The sequence below is a fragment of the Rattus norvegicus genome, chromosome 17 (assembly GCF_021556685.1).
Source record: "Rattus norvegicus strain SHRSP/BbbUtx chromosome 17, alternate assembly SHRSP_T2T, whole genome shotgun sequence".
In the NCBI taxonomy this organism is placed as follows: Eukaryota; Metazoa; Chordata; class Mammalia; order Rodentia; family Muridae; genus Rattus; species Rattus norvegicus.
Window position 1 is genome coordinate 33124843 of NC_141550.1, and position 16887 is coordinate 33141729.

The window sequence follows — 16887 nt, forward strand, 5'->3', positions numbered from 1 at the left end:
TCTGCTCATTCCCCAGGCCCTTCTCCAGGTCATGCTGGACTCCTCCCTGCCATGTGTCCTGCTCTTGGTGTCACCCTGTTCTTTGGCCCCAGTCTCCTCCTGCCGTCCTCAGATGGAGGCAGACTCCATGGTAAGAGTTGTTTGCTCTGTCCAGTTTTTGGAGTTTTTTTTTTTTTTTATTTAACCTTTCAGCTTAGCAAGATGCCATGTTGGGCTTTGTCCCACTAACTGCCAACTAGAACAGAACAACACAGTGGTAACCAGCTACGTTTTTGGCAATGGTATTAGAGCTAGTGATACTTTCTAGAAAGGGTCCCTGAGACCCTCACTTGGGATTCCAACTATTATTTTCTTCCCAGCTATTGGGAGATGCTAGATAATGCAGAAAAGGAAGCCTGTCCTTCCCTGAATACATTCTTGCTAATAAGTTTTACTTTTGCTTTGGAATAATATTCTCTGTTATCTTTAATTCTTTAATTGACCAAATAGACAAACTCAAACCCTATATGGTAACATCCAATGCTCCTCGATTCCCTGCTGTTACTACCACCTGAACCCACTGCCGTGCTCATAGACTAATAAACTTAGTCTAGTTTATTAGAATTGAAGTCCTGTGTGTGTGTGTGTGTGTGAGAGAGAGAGAGAGAGAGAGAGACAGAGACAGAGACAGAGACAGAGACAGAGACAGAGAGACAGAGACAGAGAGACAGAGACAGAGAGAAACAGATAGGCAGGCAGACAGACAGACAGACAGACACAGACAGAGTTGTTCACCTGTCCCTCCCTACTCAGTTTGTTAAGAACCACAGGCTGGTTTCTCTTCTTTCAAGATGAATTTTAGTTCTTTGTATCCTAGGAAATACTGGAAAAAATTCTTTCCCTTAACTTTCACTTGAAAATGAGAGCTCTATGTCTTAATCTTTCTCCAGGATGCCTGTCTTCTGTATCTGGTAAACAGACACAGGAAAATTGCTAGTTCAAAGTCAGCTAGAGCCACAAGGTGAGAACTTCTCAAAAACATTTTTTTTCACCAAATGCTTGAGAATTTAAAAATGGTTTAGTTTTAGGCCATTCTGTCTCCACTAAGTTAAACCAAAACAGTGGTCGTCCAACTTTCCATATCTATAAATCAATGTTTTGAAAATGTGAGGGAAAGTGGTAAGAGGATTTTTGACTGTGGAGTCAGGGATCAGCTCCGTCACTCCCACCTGTGAAGGAGGCTGGCAATAAGTATCGCCATTTTAATCAACCTCTCTCTTACATGGGATGGATATCACATTGAGGGACAGGCACCCAAAAGGAAGGGATACAGACTGTCCTTATTCTGAAGAGCTCAGCACAGGATGAAGACAATAGTCTTAAGTCACTTAGGTATGACCCAGCAGTGATTGTCTTAAATACATGGCAGAAAGGCTAAAGGCCACCTTCTTAAACATGCTAGACATTTTCTGGAGCTTTAACAAATCCCACTGTCCAGCCCACTGCCATCCCTAACTGGGGCAGGACACTAACAAGGAGGAATTCTGAACACCCAGATGCTTTCATGGCACATCTGGGCTTGGGAACATTTCCTTGGTCAGAGAATATTGCTGATGGTAGCATCAGAAGGAGGTGCCATCTCATGTGACACATAACTGTGTGAGAGGAGAGGTGTTTCTGTCACATAAAGAAAGATGTGGTTCGTGGAGGTCATATGTGTGAGTCTACTGAGTTTGCTTGGCTGAGAAACATGTCTCCAGATTAAAGAAGAGCTGCAAGCTGTCTTGTGGTTCACATAGCCAGGAGGACCTTGTAATATGCCACTCAAGGGTAGGCAAGTACGTTCCCAGACTCTCTAGCCAGCCGTGAGCTGAGCACGTTTTCTCATTCTCTTTTAACTACAGAGTCCACAGTCACCTTTATTAAATATGCCAATTCTGCTACTAGCTTCCTAGGGGTATAATTTTTGTCTTGCATTTCCCATGCCTTTATCATTTGTTAGCTATCTGTGTGGACAAACTATTTCTTCCCAAAATCCATGTATAAGAATCCTAAACTCTTAGTGCCTCAGAATGTGACTGTCATTAACCCAGTAACTAAGTTAAAATGGATCACCAGAATGATCTCTAAACCAGTCCAACTGCTGTCCCTATCTGAAGGAGATATAAGGACATACGCAGAGGGATGCCCCAGGGATACAATGCCATCTTCAAGTCAATCAGACAGGTCTTGGGGGAAACCAACCTCGGTTCTCAATTAACACTTGCGTTGTTGAAGTTTCCCAATCTGTGATCCTTGTGCAATAGCCTTCCTTAGCAACCTGTTATATATTCCTTTAAAAAAATTAATAGACTTTAAATGAGCATTTCCTTAGTGCTTCCAAACATAGCAGGAATTTGGTGGAGAAACACCTAATTCCCTTCGGCATTGATGATTGTAATTCCTGGAATATGATTTCCTCAAGACAAAATCAGATGTCTCTTTGTGGTTTTTCTTCTCTAGAACCTATGCTGTACACAGGACTGTGTTTTCTAATTTCCAATACTCACTGCCATGTGATGTCAATTAGAAATGAAAATAGACTCTTTCTGTGCATCACTGTGCCCACATTGAACAGCTCAGTGCTTAGTTGGGACATGTGTATGCCTGGGGCATTGTGAGATTGTTTACAAATTATTTTATACATGTCACTCATTTAATTACAATTTATCTGGCTTGTTTTATCCACATGGTTTCTTAACTATAAAACCCTTTTAAAGAGTACTGACTTTGGTTGCCTCCAGGGAGTTTTCACTGTGTGATATTAAACTAGAATCCCACACAAATTTCCCTATGAAAATCACATTCTTTTATCAAAACAATAAAATTGTCTCCCAATCCCTAGGTGCAGTGCTCAGTGCCATGCTTCTAAACGTAGAATGTCTGAAGTGCCACGTTCAACTTGCTGAATTTGTTGGACGTTTTTCTCACACAGGTCCCACTTCACATTCTGAGTAACTGTCCCAGCTTCTGGAGAGCAAACAGAACATGTAAGTGAGGAAACTTCCTTTTATGGGTTTCTGTAATTCTTTAGAGCAGACCATGTGAGTTTCTAGATTGAAGCAGACACTAAACCCAACATGGTTAATGGGAAGTGTTTCAAACTGAGTCATTTGAAACTCCAAACAAATGGGGACAAAAGCGATTCTAAAAGCTTTTGAAAGAACAAACCCAAATGACAACAGCAGCAAAGTTAGAAGGAATCCCAGACAGGAAGGAGATGGGAACCTAGGATAGGCAGGAGATGGGAAACCAGTATGGGCAGGAGATGGGAACTCAGTTTTGTCTTTTCCACACAGGAGCATTAGGAGGTCGACTGCAAAGAAAGGATTCTTTTAATCCTTTAATTATTTTAAAGGAAAAGTATTCCCAACCTGGAACTATTCGAAGCAAAATTTTCAAGTAGGAGAATGCAATATTGGTTTATAGTCTTTCTTAAGAAGGTAGTAGAAATTAATGGTAGTGATGGATATGTATTTCAGAAGTTAAAACCCAAAACCCAGTGAAGACAAATACTGACTGAGAAGCTGGATTGAGAAAGAATGGAGAATAAAGCCACAAGAAGATGGTGGATGGAGATCCACCAATGGCTGCTCTACAGCAGGGATGAGGAGCGGGTGTAGAGATGGGCGAACCTGTGACTGACAGACGAGGAGAAGCATGCTGATCTTTATTCTCTACCACCTTACAGGCTAAGGACCGTGACATGGGAAGGTCAGTAGAGACATCTATTCTCCCAGTGATGCTCATACGGAAACAATGTGTGACTGAAGTCAAATGGAAATACAAAAGCGTATTTATTCCTGGTCTATGCAGTTCCTTGGACACCTGATACCTCTCTCCTGCTAACAAGAGTTTCAACAATGTTCACACACACAGATGCCCCCAACTGGAGACATATCTATAAAAAAAATCTATGTAAGTTGAAAGCACCATTAAATCATGTGTTGATTACATCTCACCCACTGAATATCTGCTCAGCCTAGTGGCCCTCCACTCTCCTTAGAACATTCAGTTAGCCTACTCTTATAATAGAGTATTGACTACTTCCTGTGGTTACCTAATATGGCACTGACAGCAAAGAGCATGGTTGTGCAGATATGCACATCACAAGGTTAAAGTTAGAACAGAATGGCTGTAAGTTAGGAATGCTGATTGGTGGGAAACCTCATCAGAAACTGGCGCCCTGGAGAGGAGAGAGCAGCATGGTTGGAGGAAACTGTGCTAACATATTCTTCACATATATATTTTTTAGGATGAATTTTACTTGGAGCTATAACAGCAAAAGTTCAAACAATATGCATTCTTGAAAAACAGAAGAGTAAAAAATAAAAGATTACTGTAATATCCCAAACAAACAGAGAAGTGGTTGATATATTTCTCTGAAGACTCTGGCTTGATTCATGTGTCCCACAGAGCACCAGGGATCAGGTACCAATAGGCTGGGTCTCAAGACTTTAGAGTCCCGAGGGTGCAGGGCGTGAGGAGACAAGGTTGAGCTGTATGAAACATAATAGAAAACTTAAAAATGAAACGAAGAGCGAAACAGCAGAAGTCAAGCAAATGGCGGACACGGAGAGACACAGTAAGAAAATGGCAACATATTTAGATGTTGCTGCCTGCCGTGTGCTGTGGCTGCTGTGGCTACTGCTGTGGGACCAAGAGGTGAGTGACCTTCCTTTGGAACATGGAAGCTTTGGCTAGATGCCAGTATCCAAACATGGTAAACATGAGACAGACACTGTCACTGCTATTGTTGCAAAGGACAGATTTTCAGCACTCGCTGTTGTAGAATTTATTTAATCCCATTCTAGGGTTCCTACCCTGCCTTGATTATTTAGGTTTTGGATAAAAGACATATATAACTTTATATTTATCATAAGCTTTAAACTGCAAAAGAGCCTGGCAGATATCTATCCTCTATGTTATTAGAATTTTTTGATAAACCTGAGTTATTATTTGTTGGGTTTTATTTAGGCTGTTTTTAATTTCAATTGACCAGCTCTCAGGGCCTTACCTAACCCATTGTGGCTATTCATTTATTTATTGTTTTTTTTTAATCCTCCAAAGCCCAGGAACACTAAACCCTAAAGGGGGTAGATATCTGCTTAGCTTATGTGCTGTTTCAGGTTTATTATAAAAATGAAAGGTATATGTTTTCTATCCAGGAACTAAATGATCAAGGCAGTGTAGAAACCCTGGATTGAAATTAAAATCTTGTATAACAACTTGCCATTCAGTCATCAATATAGTTTACTTTCCTCTTGCATCTTGCATCTTGTTCATAATTTTTAAGATTATATTTTATTCTAAAGAGAATTCATTTCTTTCTTCACATGAACATTCTTTATCTTTGTGGTGCTGGGGAACTGAACTTGGGCCATCCATATGCTAAGCAGTGTTATACTCCCAGCCAAGATCCAATATCTGAATGCTCTTAAGGAAACACTGCTGGAAATTCCTGCTTGTGAGTCTTGAACAGGTTGGCTGGTCAGGTACCTCAGAAAGATAGCCTATGGGGATGGGACTCTTGGGCAGAAATCTCACCAGACTTCTGAGAACAAGTTGAAAAAGAAGTTGGCATCTCATTCTTTGGAATTCCATACAGACAGATAAAAACCACCTCAAATCTAGTATATGGAATTCCATACAGACACATAAAAGTCACCTCAAATCTAGTCTGGAACAGAACTTTTTGCGTAATGTGATTCATACCTTCCCTGAGGAATTTACAATTCCTGGCCAGTGTTTAAGCAGTTAGCTGACAAAGTTGGATGGAATGAAAATCTCTGCTGGGACATGAATTTCTTATTTCTCCTTCTGTCAGGAACCTTAACATTAAGAACATCTCACCAAATAGCCTTTCCTTACAGTCACAGACAGTTCTGAATAATTGTTTATCCCGAAACTGTTCCTACTGTTACACTGAATTAAGTTTGGCCTAAATTTCTTTCCATACTTTGATGATAATACTTGGTCCAAAGTGGTTTCTGTACTTCGTGAACTGGACTCTAGCTTGATCCATAAACACTCTAAAGATTAACCCAAAACCGTGTACCTAAGCATGAAGTACCCTGCCAGTCATACCAACCAAACGCAAAGCCAATCCTAATCTTAAAGCTGCTAGATGATGGGTAGCATGAATATGCTACACTATCGGGAGACCTCTGTGTCAGTGTCTCTTTTCCAGCTAGAGAAAAATATCCCAGCAGTTGAGGAGGTGCATTTGGGAGCATGTTTGGCCTAGAAAAATATGATTCTAGACCATTTTCTTGCTCAAATAATTTAAAAATAACAGGTCTCTTGAGATGTTTATGCTTTGTTTTGTTTTGTTTATTGTTTATCTTCTTTTTTTAAGCTATAATCAAGAGTTAATAATTAATAGGTAACTAATTACTGGTCTTTCTCCTTAGAGAAAGTTGGAAAGAATTAATTGGTTTGTCAGTATCATTAAGGAGTGTGAACATTTGAAAACAATGCTTCCAGTTAATTTCCTTGTTTTTGGTGTAAACCAACTAGGTTTGTAACCGAAGAAATTTACTGTTAGCACCATAAAGGACAAAAACCCTCCAAAGTTCTGTCTAGTTATAGAACCCTCCAAAGGTTCCAAAGCCCATTTTTATTTTGGCCACAACTTCCTCATCTCTGTCTTAATACACTCAAGTTCTGTCAACTTTGCATGTTCTGGTAGTAGCCCACCGCCATCTGAGACTTTCATCTCTCTGGTAGCCCACTGGCACCCTGCGGTGTCCCACATCTCTGGTAGCCACTGCCACCTGAATCTTTTCTGTTTCAGGGCAATAGAATGCACTGTTCTCCACCAGGGCTTACAGGGCCCTTCTTCTATCATCCCTCCCAGTGTTGACTGCTTCTCCCTCTTTTCTGTGGGCTGGTAGATGTGGGAGAGAAGATTAGCCACCTAAAGACTCTGAACTTACTCATATGTATCATGTTTTAATTCCCATGCTCTACTCTAAAATCTGATCAAGTTGAAGGTAACAGCACCAACTTACATCATGGGAGCCTCTTTTCTCTCATTGTGTTCTATGTTCTCCCATTTTCCTGACAATATTGCATCACCATTCTGTCCAATTGCAGCATACTTAGTAGGCTCGTCTGTCTCTCTCTTCCTTGTTTAGAACCCGCTCACACACTGCCACTGTGACTTTCCAATCTCCATATATGACTCTCTCTAAAATCTGAGAAATGTGTGTCTCCACTCACACACTGCTGCCCCTTCAGTGGCCGATTGGCAGAATAGCACACTGTCCTTCTGTACTCAAAGATGCTAAGACAAGACTTCACTGAAACCTGTGTTCACCTGAGCCAAAGGATGCTGAAGTCCTCAGAAGAACACACCTTCTGGAGATCTTCCTAACTCTTTGCAACAGGAGGTTTAAATACTTCAACGATGTGGTGATGGAGTGGCTACTTCTGCTGTAAAGTGTTAAGTCATACTCTAATGCCTATGAATTAAAGAGAAGAAAAGACAACAGTCTTAAGTCACCGCAGCCACAGTGGTGGCTCACACTCCACAGGCTGTTCTAGTCACACAGAAACTGCACAACCTCCCTGGATATTTCAACTATACTTCATTGCAGCATCACAGGGAGTTTGAGCCACACATTCAAGTCTAACAGGCAGGTTCTACATCCAATTTTGGGTTTAGCATATTACAATGCCATCAGTCATTTCGGCCACATTGGTCATACCAGTCTTGCATGGTTTCAGCTATGGGCAGTTATAGCAACATGGTCTGGTTTTGCTGAGCATTTCAGCAGCCTGGCTACTGAACTGGGTCTTATGCATTCCAGTCTCACTTTCGTTGCTGAGGTGGCCCGATTAGGCCTGACCAGTCATCAGAATCTTTATCCCTCCTGAGTCAGCTGCTAGAGCTCACCGGAAACTGGGCTCTGTCTTTAAAACTCCATTTCTTTCTGCGTCTCTATCGCATTACACTTAATGTGAGTGTTGTGGGCGCCTTAATGTTCTTCCAGCATCTCATACCATTTCTCAAATGTTTTCAGTTTGGCTAAACCCCAGATGTCTTCTTGCCAAACTCCTTTCTCTTCAATCTGTCTGTGTTTCAAAGAAAATTTGAGCCATCTGTTTCTATTCCGTTGGCTTCACTACTTACTGTTCTCCTTGGTAGAAACAGAGTGCAAGAAGTCTTTTAAATCCTGGACCCAGCTTTCCATGCCCTTCTCTGAAACACCTCGTAATGAAGTCATTCACAGGATCAAGGTCTTTTTAGAACTCTTAGCTTTGGCTAAATGTCCTCCCACCTCTTCTGAAGTTGCGCTGCTTCCGTAGGAAAGACCCAGAGAGCTGGCACTCCCTTACCGAGTATGAACTCTTGATCCAAATTACCCTCCTTTCTCCACACATTTGATCTATTCTGTTTGGTTCAAGGGATTTACTTTACACCCACACGGAATTTCCTTTTTGCAGTCTTTTTTATATTTTTGATAAATGCTCTAAAATATGGGTCATTTATATTATGATACTAAATAGGAACGAAAAGAATAAAATGGCACAATTGTTTCTTATTTTAAGCACCATCTGCAGGGGAAGTAGTTTGTTTCATACCAGATTAAGCAAACTTACTGAAAATGTTATAAGTGTGTGTGTGTGTGTGTGTGTATGTGTACACATGTGCACACATGTGCATGCACATGTATGACCTGCAATCTTTTCATAATCACTTTTAAGAAACCTAGTTTCTAAAAAAATATTTATGACTATATATAGCATTTAATGAAATGGTTATCCTTTAATCTCCATTATTATCTTCATAAATCATACTCAGAAATACCTTCTAGGGAAGAAGCCTGCCTAACTCTGATCATTTCCTTAGGACAGATTCTTGGAACAGGGCTTGCTAGATGAAAGTTTGGAAACACTACAAAAATACTTATGCCTGACTTACAGTCACCATAATACACAGCTAGGTAACATATCAACAGTTCTTCCAGAACACCATGCATTTAGTCCTCATAGATTCTCTTCTATAAGCAAGAAAATGCTTGGGACATAAATTTTAATGCACATCTATTTTATTCAACCATAAAGATTAAATGAGTACAGAGATGTCTTCTGATCTTCCTTGGAATACTTGAAGAGCAAACAAAAGAAATACCCTCCTGTGCCACTTAGATTTCATTCACCCTGCACACAACAGAGCTGTACTATGTCACCTCAGTGTGTCTAGACTACGTTACCCAGATTGTATTGGTGTGTGCACTGAGGAGACCCTGAGAAGGAAAATCACCAAGTGCATGTTCTTCAGAATGGGTCCTTGCCATTAAACAACATGTCGAGGTGGATTCTGCTTAGGAAGCTAGCCTGAAAAGACAATGAAAACTTATTCATTGAGATTAGCCAAAAGAGACAAATCATATAACAATAAATGAACATGTTTGTCTATTAATACATTTCAAAGCTGAGGTAGAAATAGCATAGCATGGGCATATGATACAGAGACAATTCAATAAACCTATCAAGGTAAATGATAAAATGAAGACAAACAAGTATTAATTCATAACCAAGATGATGTGTGGAATTTAAAAAGCAGATGATAATGGTGGTGGTGGTGGTGGTGGTGGTGGTGGTGGTGGTGGTGGTGGTGGTGGTGGTGATAATGATGATGATGATATCACAGTGATTTATAAAAGGCTCATTTAACAAGATGCAAATGATGACAGAGGTTGACACAGTAATGAGAGACTGGAGGGTAAGAGTCAACTGGGGCTGAATGTGAACTGACTGTTCTGTTGGATAATTTACATGGACAATTCACATTTTTACAATATAGCCCTAATGGGCAACCTAAAGCTGTAATGATTGAAGAAGAGATGGAAGTTCTGTGGCAGGAAATTAGGCAAAAGATTTTCTGGAAGGTGAGCTGACAAGAAGCCAAGCACAAGCCTCTGAATTGTTTAAAGAGCTGCACGCATGGCCCTGGATTAAGAGGAGGGAGGGAAGGAGGGAGGGAAAGAGGGAGGGAGGAGGAGAGGGAGGGAGGAGGAAAGAGAGGAGGAGGAGGAGGAAGAAGAGGAGGAGGAGGAGGAAGAAGAGGAGGAAGAAGAGGAGGAGGAAGAAGAGGAGGAGGAGGAAGAAGAGGAGGAGGAGGAAGAAGAGGAGGAGGAGGAAGAAGAGGAGGAGGGAGAGGAGGAGGGCGGAGATCATTGAGAAAACACTAGACCAGTGATCTCAACCTTCTTAATGCTCAGACCCTTTGATACAGTTGCTCTTCATGTTGTGGTGACCCTTAACCATAAAATTATTTTTGTTGCTGCTTCATAACCAGTTATGCTACTATTGTGAATCGTAATGTAAATAGCAGATATGCAAGCTATCCAATATGTGGTCCCTGTGAAAATGTTGTTTGTCGTGGTCCCCTCACCCCACCCTCAGGTCCTGACCTACAGGTTGAGAGGCACTGCGCTACAGCGTGGGACTTGGCTCTCCTAGACTTGCAGTATGGACTTGATAGCACCTGCCTGAGTGCTGTGAGGGGCTGTGCGTGTGTGCTCTGGGGTTCCTGTCGCTCTCCTGAAGGCCTGGGGGATTCTTGGGGGTCAGCTCTGAGAGGTTGGTTTTAGGTGAGAGGCAGGACAAAGAGTAAGCTTCCTGGCCTTTGTCTCAAGAGAGACAACAACTCACTCTGACAGGAGTGGAACTGCCAGCCTTATAGAAGACCCTCATCAGAGAGATGGAGGCGAGCTACACATGCTAAATCCAAGAGTCTAACAAACCTTGCTGTGCTATTTCCCCCAAATTCTGTCTCATGGCTCACATCTTACCCTTCCATGGCACAAAGCTGACCCTTCCATTGTTCTTTGACCCCATCCTCTTAGGATGTCCCCTTCCCTCACTCCTATGCATCATATACAGCTGTCTGCTTTCTAAATTCCAACCCACAACATTAGGAGCAAAATTCCCTAAATATCCCCAGGAGCACCTCACCCTTCCATAACGGGACATGCTTTCTTTAGACCAAGGAAGAGAAAAACAAAACAAAACAGACAAAGAGACACCCTTACACAGAAAACAAAACTAGAATTGTTAAATTATTTTATCAGAATATTATGCAAACAATCTATTCATTTAAAATTATTATTGGGTGGGGGCATTGTAGAAAGAATGAAATGAATCAAGTAGTAAAAAACAAAAACAAACAAAACAAAACAAAAAAGAACACCCCCCCCACAAAAAACCCACAACACTTGAGTTGAGCCTTTACTATTCAAAACGAAGGTGCCAGAGTCAGGAAATTCCAAGTCATACAGGCAGCACTGAGCACACATCTCGGCAGCTACTTTGCCTAGTTTTCCTGAATGAGTCATACCAACCTGGAGACTGTCTGCTGGAACTTTCCATCTATATTTGGAAAACCCTTATGTGTTGGTAAGGTGTTTTTGTTGTTTGTGTGTTTGTTTGTTTTGTCAATTTGACACAAGCTAGGTCATTTCGGAAGAGAGAGTCTCAACTGAGGAAATACCTCTATCAGATTGGCCTGTAGGCAAGTCTATGGGGCATTTTCTTGATGAATGATTGAGATGGGAGGACCTGGCTTCCTGTGAGTGGTACCACACCTGAACAGATGGACCTGGGTTGTATAAGAAAGCAGGCTGAGCTAGCCATGGGGAGCAAGCCAATACACATCATTCCTCCATGATTTCTGCTCCAGTGCCTGCCTCCTACTTTGAGTTTCTGCCCTGAGTTCCCTCAGTAATGGAAAGCAACCTGAAAGTTACAAGATAAAATAAATCCTCTCCTGTCCAAGTTTGCTTTGGGTCACAGTGTTTTACCATATTAATAGAAAAACCAAACTCAAGCACCCACTACTGCAAGAAGAAGACTTCTCAGAAAACAAAGTTGATGCTGCAAAATCCAGTTGCTGTCTCAGGGGCTATGACCCAGGCAGTGGGTGGGTAGGGACTGCCTGGAGTGCTTACAGTTGGGCAATCTGGGGAAGTTCAGAAAGAGGTGTCATTGCTTTCTGTTGAGTCCACCTTTCCAGCAGCTTCTCCCCATGGAAGTGCTGAAGCAAGCAGAGGGAAAAAGAAGCTACAGGGAGTTCACCTCTAGGTGAAGTGAAGACGCATAGAGCACTCACCATAAGATGGGGAACCTGAAGGCAGTGCAGAGTCACTAGCTCCTGGCAAAGCCACCATTAGCCACAGTCCTCACACTGGGGAAGCCAAACCAAGAGGGTCCCGAGTTTGAAGCCTACATGACCTATATAATGATATCCTGTTTGAAAAACCAAGCCAAAATGAAGAAAAACCTCGATGTGTTCCTCCCTAACATGGGTTTAGACACTCTGTAGGGTTTTAGTAAGACTTTTGGGGCTTGTAATCCAGTTTATTTTGAAGAAGCTTAGACACAGGCCAACAGTTTTCTGAAAAAGTCGTCATTGGTTCCTTCTCTGGAGAAGTCCTATGTCTGTCCCTTCCCAGGGAGTCAGCCATACAACTTCATCAGCTGAGCCTGCAGACCTTAGAGCATGTTGCCCTCCTGGCATACCCTTGGCCATGGAAATCACACGGGCAGCATTCGGGCTGCTTCAAGCATGGCTTCTTTAATGAGGAAGAAGTCTATGCTTGTAAATAAGCTCAATTCATTGCTGTAATGTTTCTAGTCCACAATGAGAATAGCTACTGCTTAACGGGGCATTTATAGTTGTTTTAATGAGTAAAGCATAACCTTTCAACAAATCAGGGGATGCCTTGTGCTTGCCATTAGTTTTTTTTTAACTAATCATATTTATTAAACTGACACTAGCTTTCCCTTCTTTACTCTGTCTTCATTTAGTGTTGTCTGGAAGGACAGAACACAGCACTGAAAAATTTTGGTTTCATGGAGGAAAAGAAGTTAAAGGAGAGATGGTGTGGAGGAGAGATGTGTGAAAATAACAAAGGAATATAAAGAGTCATCAACAAGATCACGGGTGAGACACTGAAGTAGGAAAGCAACCCATTCATTCTAGAATAAAAATAGCATCACACAAGTATAAAGAAGACTCACCCCAGTGGAGAAATGGGCCCTCTGGGCATCAAGAAGGGGCAGGTACTTGGGAATGCGCCCCCCCAACCCCCGAGCGCCCCAGTCTTTGTACCTTTCTGTTGACAAAGGCCCAGCTTCCCTGCAGCTCAACGAACACTTGCTGTTTGAGGCTAAACTGGGAACCAGATGAAAAAAAGAGGAGTAACCGACCAGCATCTAAACAAACAAGAATAAATTACTTTTACAAGTCGTTACATGTGTTCATGTCTTAATGATTTGATAGAAGAATTTCACAACTAATTATGTCTTGCTGTTAAGAAGCTAATTTTATTTTTAAATCTCTGCCAATTACCAGTCCCTAACAACATGAAGACAGATATATAATCATGTACTTTTATATTATAATAGTACAGTATTAAGATACAGTGCATGTTATGCATCACATAAACTTAAGTATACTTTCTCAAAGTTTCCACTATCTAGTCCATGTAAGCCAGGATTGTGAATTAATTCCCCCTTAATTGAATCTTATTACTATCAATTAAGTATATTAAGCCAAGCGTTTCCAAGGAGTTTCACTTTGTATTTATGAAAAGATCCCGTGTAGAAGATGGAGTAACTTGGGGAGGGTTGTTTTTATTTTGTTTTGTTTTGTTTTGTTTTGTTTGCAGTAAGGATACAGATGGGTAAGAAATAGTGGTACTGAGTTCTTAAGCTAAACTGGGTAAAAAGAGTGACTCTGATTTTTCAGATAACTGAGAAGCCAGGCAGTGCTTGGATTTGCCTGAAGTCTCTAGATTAGCACTGTTTGTGGAAACAGAACAAGAAACCAAGGTGTGCCATTTTAAATGCTACAGTACACTGGCCAACTGTGCCAACTATGCATATAGCGCTTGGCAGGACCTCCAGCAGACTCACAGACACATGGACACACACAGACACACAAACACATACACACCACATCTCACTAGCCACATTTTTTTTGATGAAATGGAAAAATTTATTTTTAACAATACACTTCATTTAATCCAAAATACCATTCTTTAACCTTACAGTCAATTAAAAGTAGTGGTATTGTACATGCAAAGTCTGATACTATAACTTGGCTGAGGCCTTCTCAAGATACTCAAGAACTGCTGGATTTCTGTATTGATTAATGGCTATCATAAATACCTGCATAAGCCTGCTCTTAAAGACAGATGTAGGATTATATCACCCTTTCAACTACTGATTTGCGTTTTAAAAATTTACAGGAAAGACAGAACGCAAACAAAAGAGGTTGGTGTGATTAAATATGTTTTAATTCTAGTATTTTAATACTGCTTGGGAAGATTACCATATTAATTATGTTTGCTTCCCTCTGACAAAACTACCTGATCAGATCAGCTTAAGAGTGAAGACTCGCTTTGCTCATTTTAGTTCAGAGTCACTTGTCTTCATGGTCTTGGGCCATCAGGACAGCTTGAGTGTGGTGGACAGTGGTTCACGTTTTGATGGACAGGAAATAGGTGCTGAAGCAGGAAGTGGCCTGAGGATGCTTCGGTCACCTATCTCCTGCATCTAGGTCCCACCTTATAAAGTTCCCACAACCTTCTACAATTGTAACACCTGCTGAGGTCAAAGTGTTCAAAACATGAATTTGGTGGGGGCACATTTCATATTAAACCCTGTGAGGGTTAACTAGATACAACTTAGACTTCAGGGGAAAGTGCTTCAATGGAGGATTGTCTAGATCAGTGGCCTGTATACATGTCTGTGGAGAATTGTCCTGATTATTAATTGTTTACAGGGGTTTAATTGGCATCACTTCATGGGCAAGGCCCTTCACTATATAAGAGCAGAGAAAGCTGGATAAGGAGGCCAACAGAATGATGTATGTATCTTCTCTTTGTGCTTGATGGTGGGTGTGATGTGACTAGTGGATTGAGTCCCTGCTTTCACTTCCACAAGCTGATGAACTTTGACCCAGAACTGAATAATTCCATTTTTCCCAAGTTTCTTTTTGCCAGGGTGTTTTATTACAGCAACAGAAAGGAAACTGGAACAAGCCTGTCACAATGGTCGTAGGTGGAAATACAGTAAAGGACTAAAGTCCTAATAATGGAATTAATTCATTAGCAATAACATTTACTACTTTCTTTCATACAAAAATAGACTCTACAGAGAAACATCTCACCAGAAATAATTGTGTATAATAATCTTTGTAAAGCTTCAATTTATTTTTAATGTAGCTATAACTTATAATTTCTAAATTGTAAATATTGGCAAGATTTTTCTGAGATGCCTTAAGAAAGGCTGGAAACTCAAATCAATATCCTATCAAGAAGATGAGAAAAATGAAAATATGTAAGACAACCATTGGATAAACTTAGCAAAATGCTGTCATTTGTTATTAAAGGGTCAATTGGAAGGACGTGACTCCTGAGCGTCTACTGACTACAGATCAGTGGCTATGGATTAGGGAAAGGTAAGTTCACCCCTAGGGTTTAGGGGTGACTCATCCTTGGGATGGTTCCATGAGCTTTAGATGTTCTAGAACATAGATCCAGCCTCTGTGAGGATGAACGGGCTGTTCCTCATCCACGCTCTGCTTTGAACAGAAAGTCATTCTGACAAAGCTCTGAAAATTGGTCCTGAATTCACTGCACATGTTATAAAGGTTATAAAGGCTTTGGGACTCTGGGCTTAGACTTCCTGGCCAGTTTCACATGTTGTAAATGTCAATGCTTCCATAGATCACTGAGTTTAGGAAAAAACCCCAAAAACAAACAAACAAAAAAACTCCAATCCACTATGTGACCATCTAGTGTCCCAAACAGCAGGTCAATGGAAGAAATAATTAGTCTTGGAGTCTAAACCTCCAAACCTCTGGATTTCAAAAGGCCAAAGACCCACTTTTGACAAATAATATGACAGTGGGGGTGACTTAGGGTCAAACCCTATGGCCTTTATTTACTAATTGAACATTTGTACTTCAGTGTGATTTGACCTTCAGTTTTCCAACCTATAAGTAGAAATGTCACAGAGAAATTAGACATACTAGATAAGATGACATATGGCAAACCTTGAGCATGCCATCTGCCATGTAAATATACTAAACAGTAAATGGCATTAACCCTTATTGATTAATTAACTCTATAATCAATAAGCTTTAAAAAGTTATCTTCAACTCTCTACTATGTCGGTTATCTGTCACTATAATAAATATCTAAGGTAATCAACTTACTGAGTGAAAAGCCTTGTTTGCACTCATGATTTTGGAGTGTCTAGTTTGTGGCGGGTTGACACATTACATTTCTGCACTGAGAAGGCACAGCAAGGCTGAAAGGCACACAGAGCAAACCATGTACCTCCTGATTCAGAAGAAAAGGCAAGGTTTCAATCCTACAATCCCATTGAATATCATGCTGCTAATGCTCTGAAGATACCCCATTATGTCCTGCCCCTCAAAATTCTACTCCCTCCCCACTCTGCTGCACACTGGGAACCAACCTTTTAGGCACTTATCCAAACCACAGTGGCATATACTGAAACAAAATAACAACAACAAAAAAACTTCAGAAAATCAGCCAAAACAGTTGATTTTTATTAGAATAGCCACCTTACTTGCTAGTGTTTAGTTGCTCAAAAATTCTCATGAAGAATGTGGTGTCTCAGGTAACGAGATGCCAGAGTCTTGGAGGAATCCTAGGAGATGAGTGTGGCTTTTCCTATTAGAATGTGGAAACAGGCTCTCGTTACCAGACCTATCCAAGAGATGCACGCAGATCCCTTGTTAGGCAAGGTGTGGTGGTAGACATCAGATTCTACATTCAAAGGGAGGACTCCTCTTAGAGAAGGTTCTTACCTGGGCCCATT

The 16887-nt window shown here is 41.0% G+C and overlaps 1 protein-coding gene across 1 annotated transcript in view; it reads right to left on the minus strand.

Annotated features, from left to right (window-relative positions):
* Nucleotides 1-2804: 2804 nt before the first annotated feature.
* The window catches only part of LOC103694077 (uncharacterized), a 28391-nt gene continuing 14308 nt past the window's right edge, over nucleotides 2805-16887 (minus strand). Inside the window, exons 2-4 of the mRNA XM_087591702.1 lie at nucleotides 13142-13245; nucleotides 7340-7484; nucleotides 2805-2988 (exon numbers count right to left, since the gene is read on the minus strand). Coding sequence (XP_087447828.1) covers nucleotides 2873-2988; nucleotides 7340-7484; nucleotides 13142-13245 — 365 coding nt within the window. The 3' untranslated portion in view covers nucleotides 2805-2872. The remainder of the gene's footprint in view (nucleotides 2989-7339; nucleotides 7485-13141; nucleotides 13246-16887) is intronic.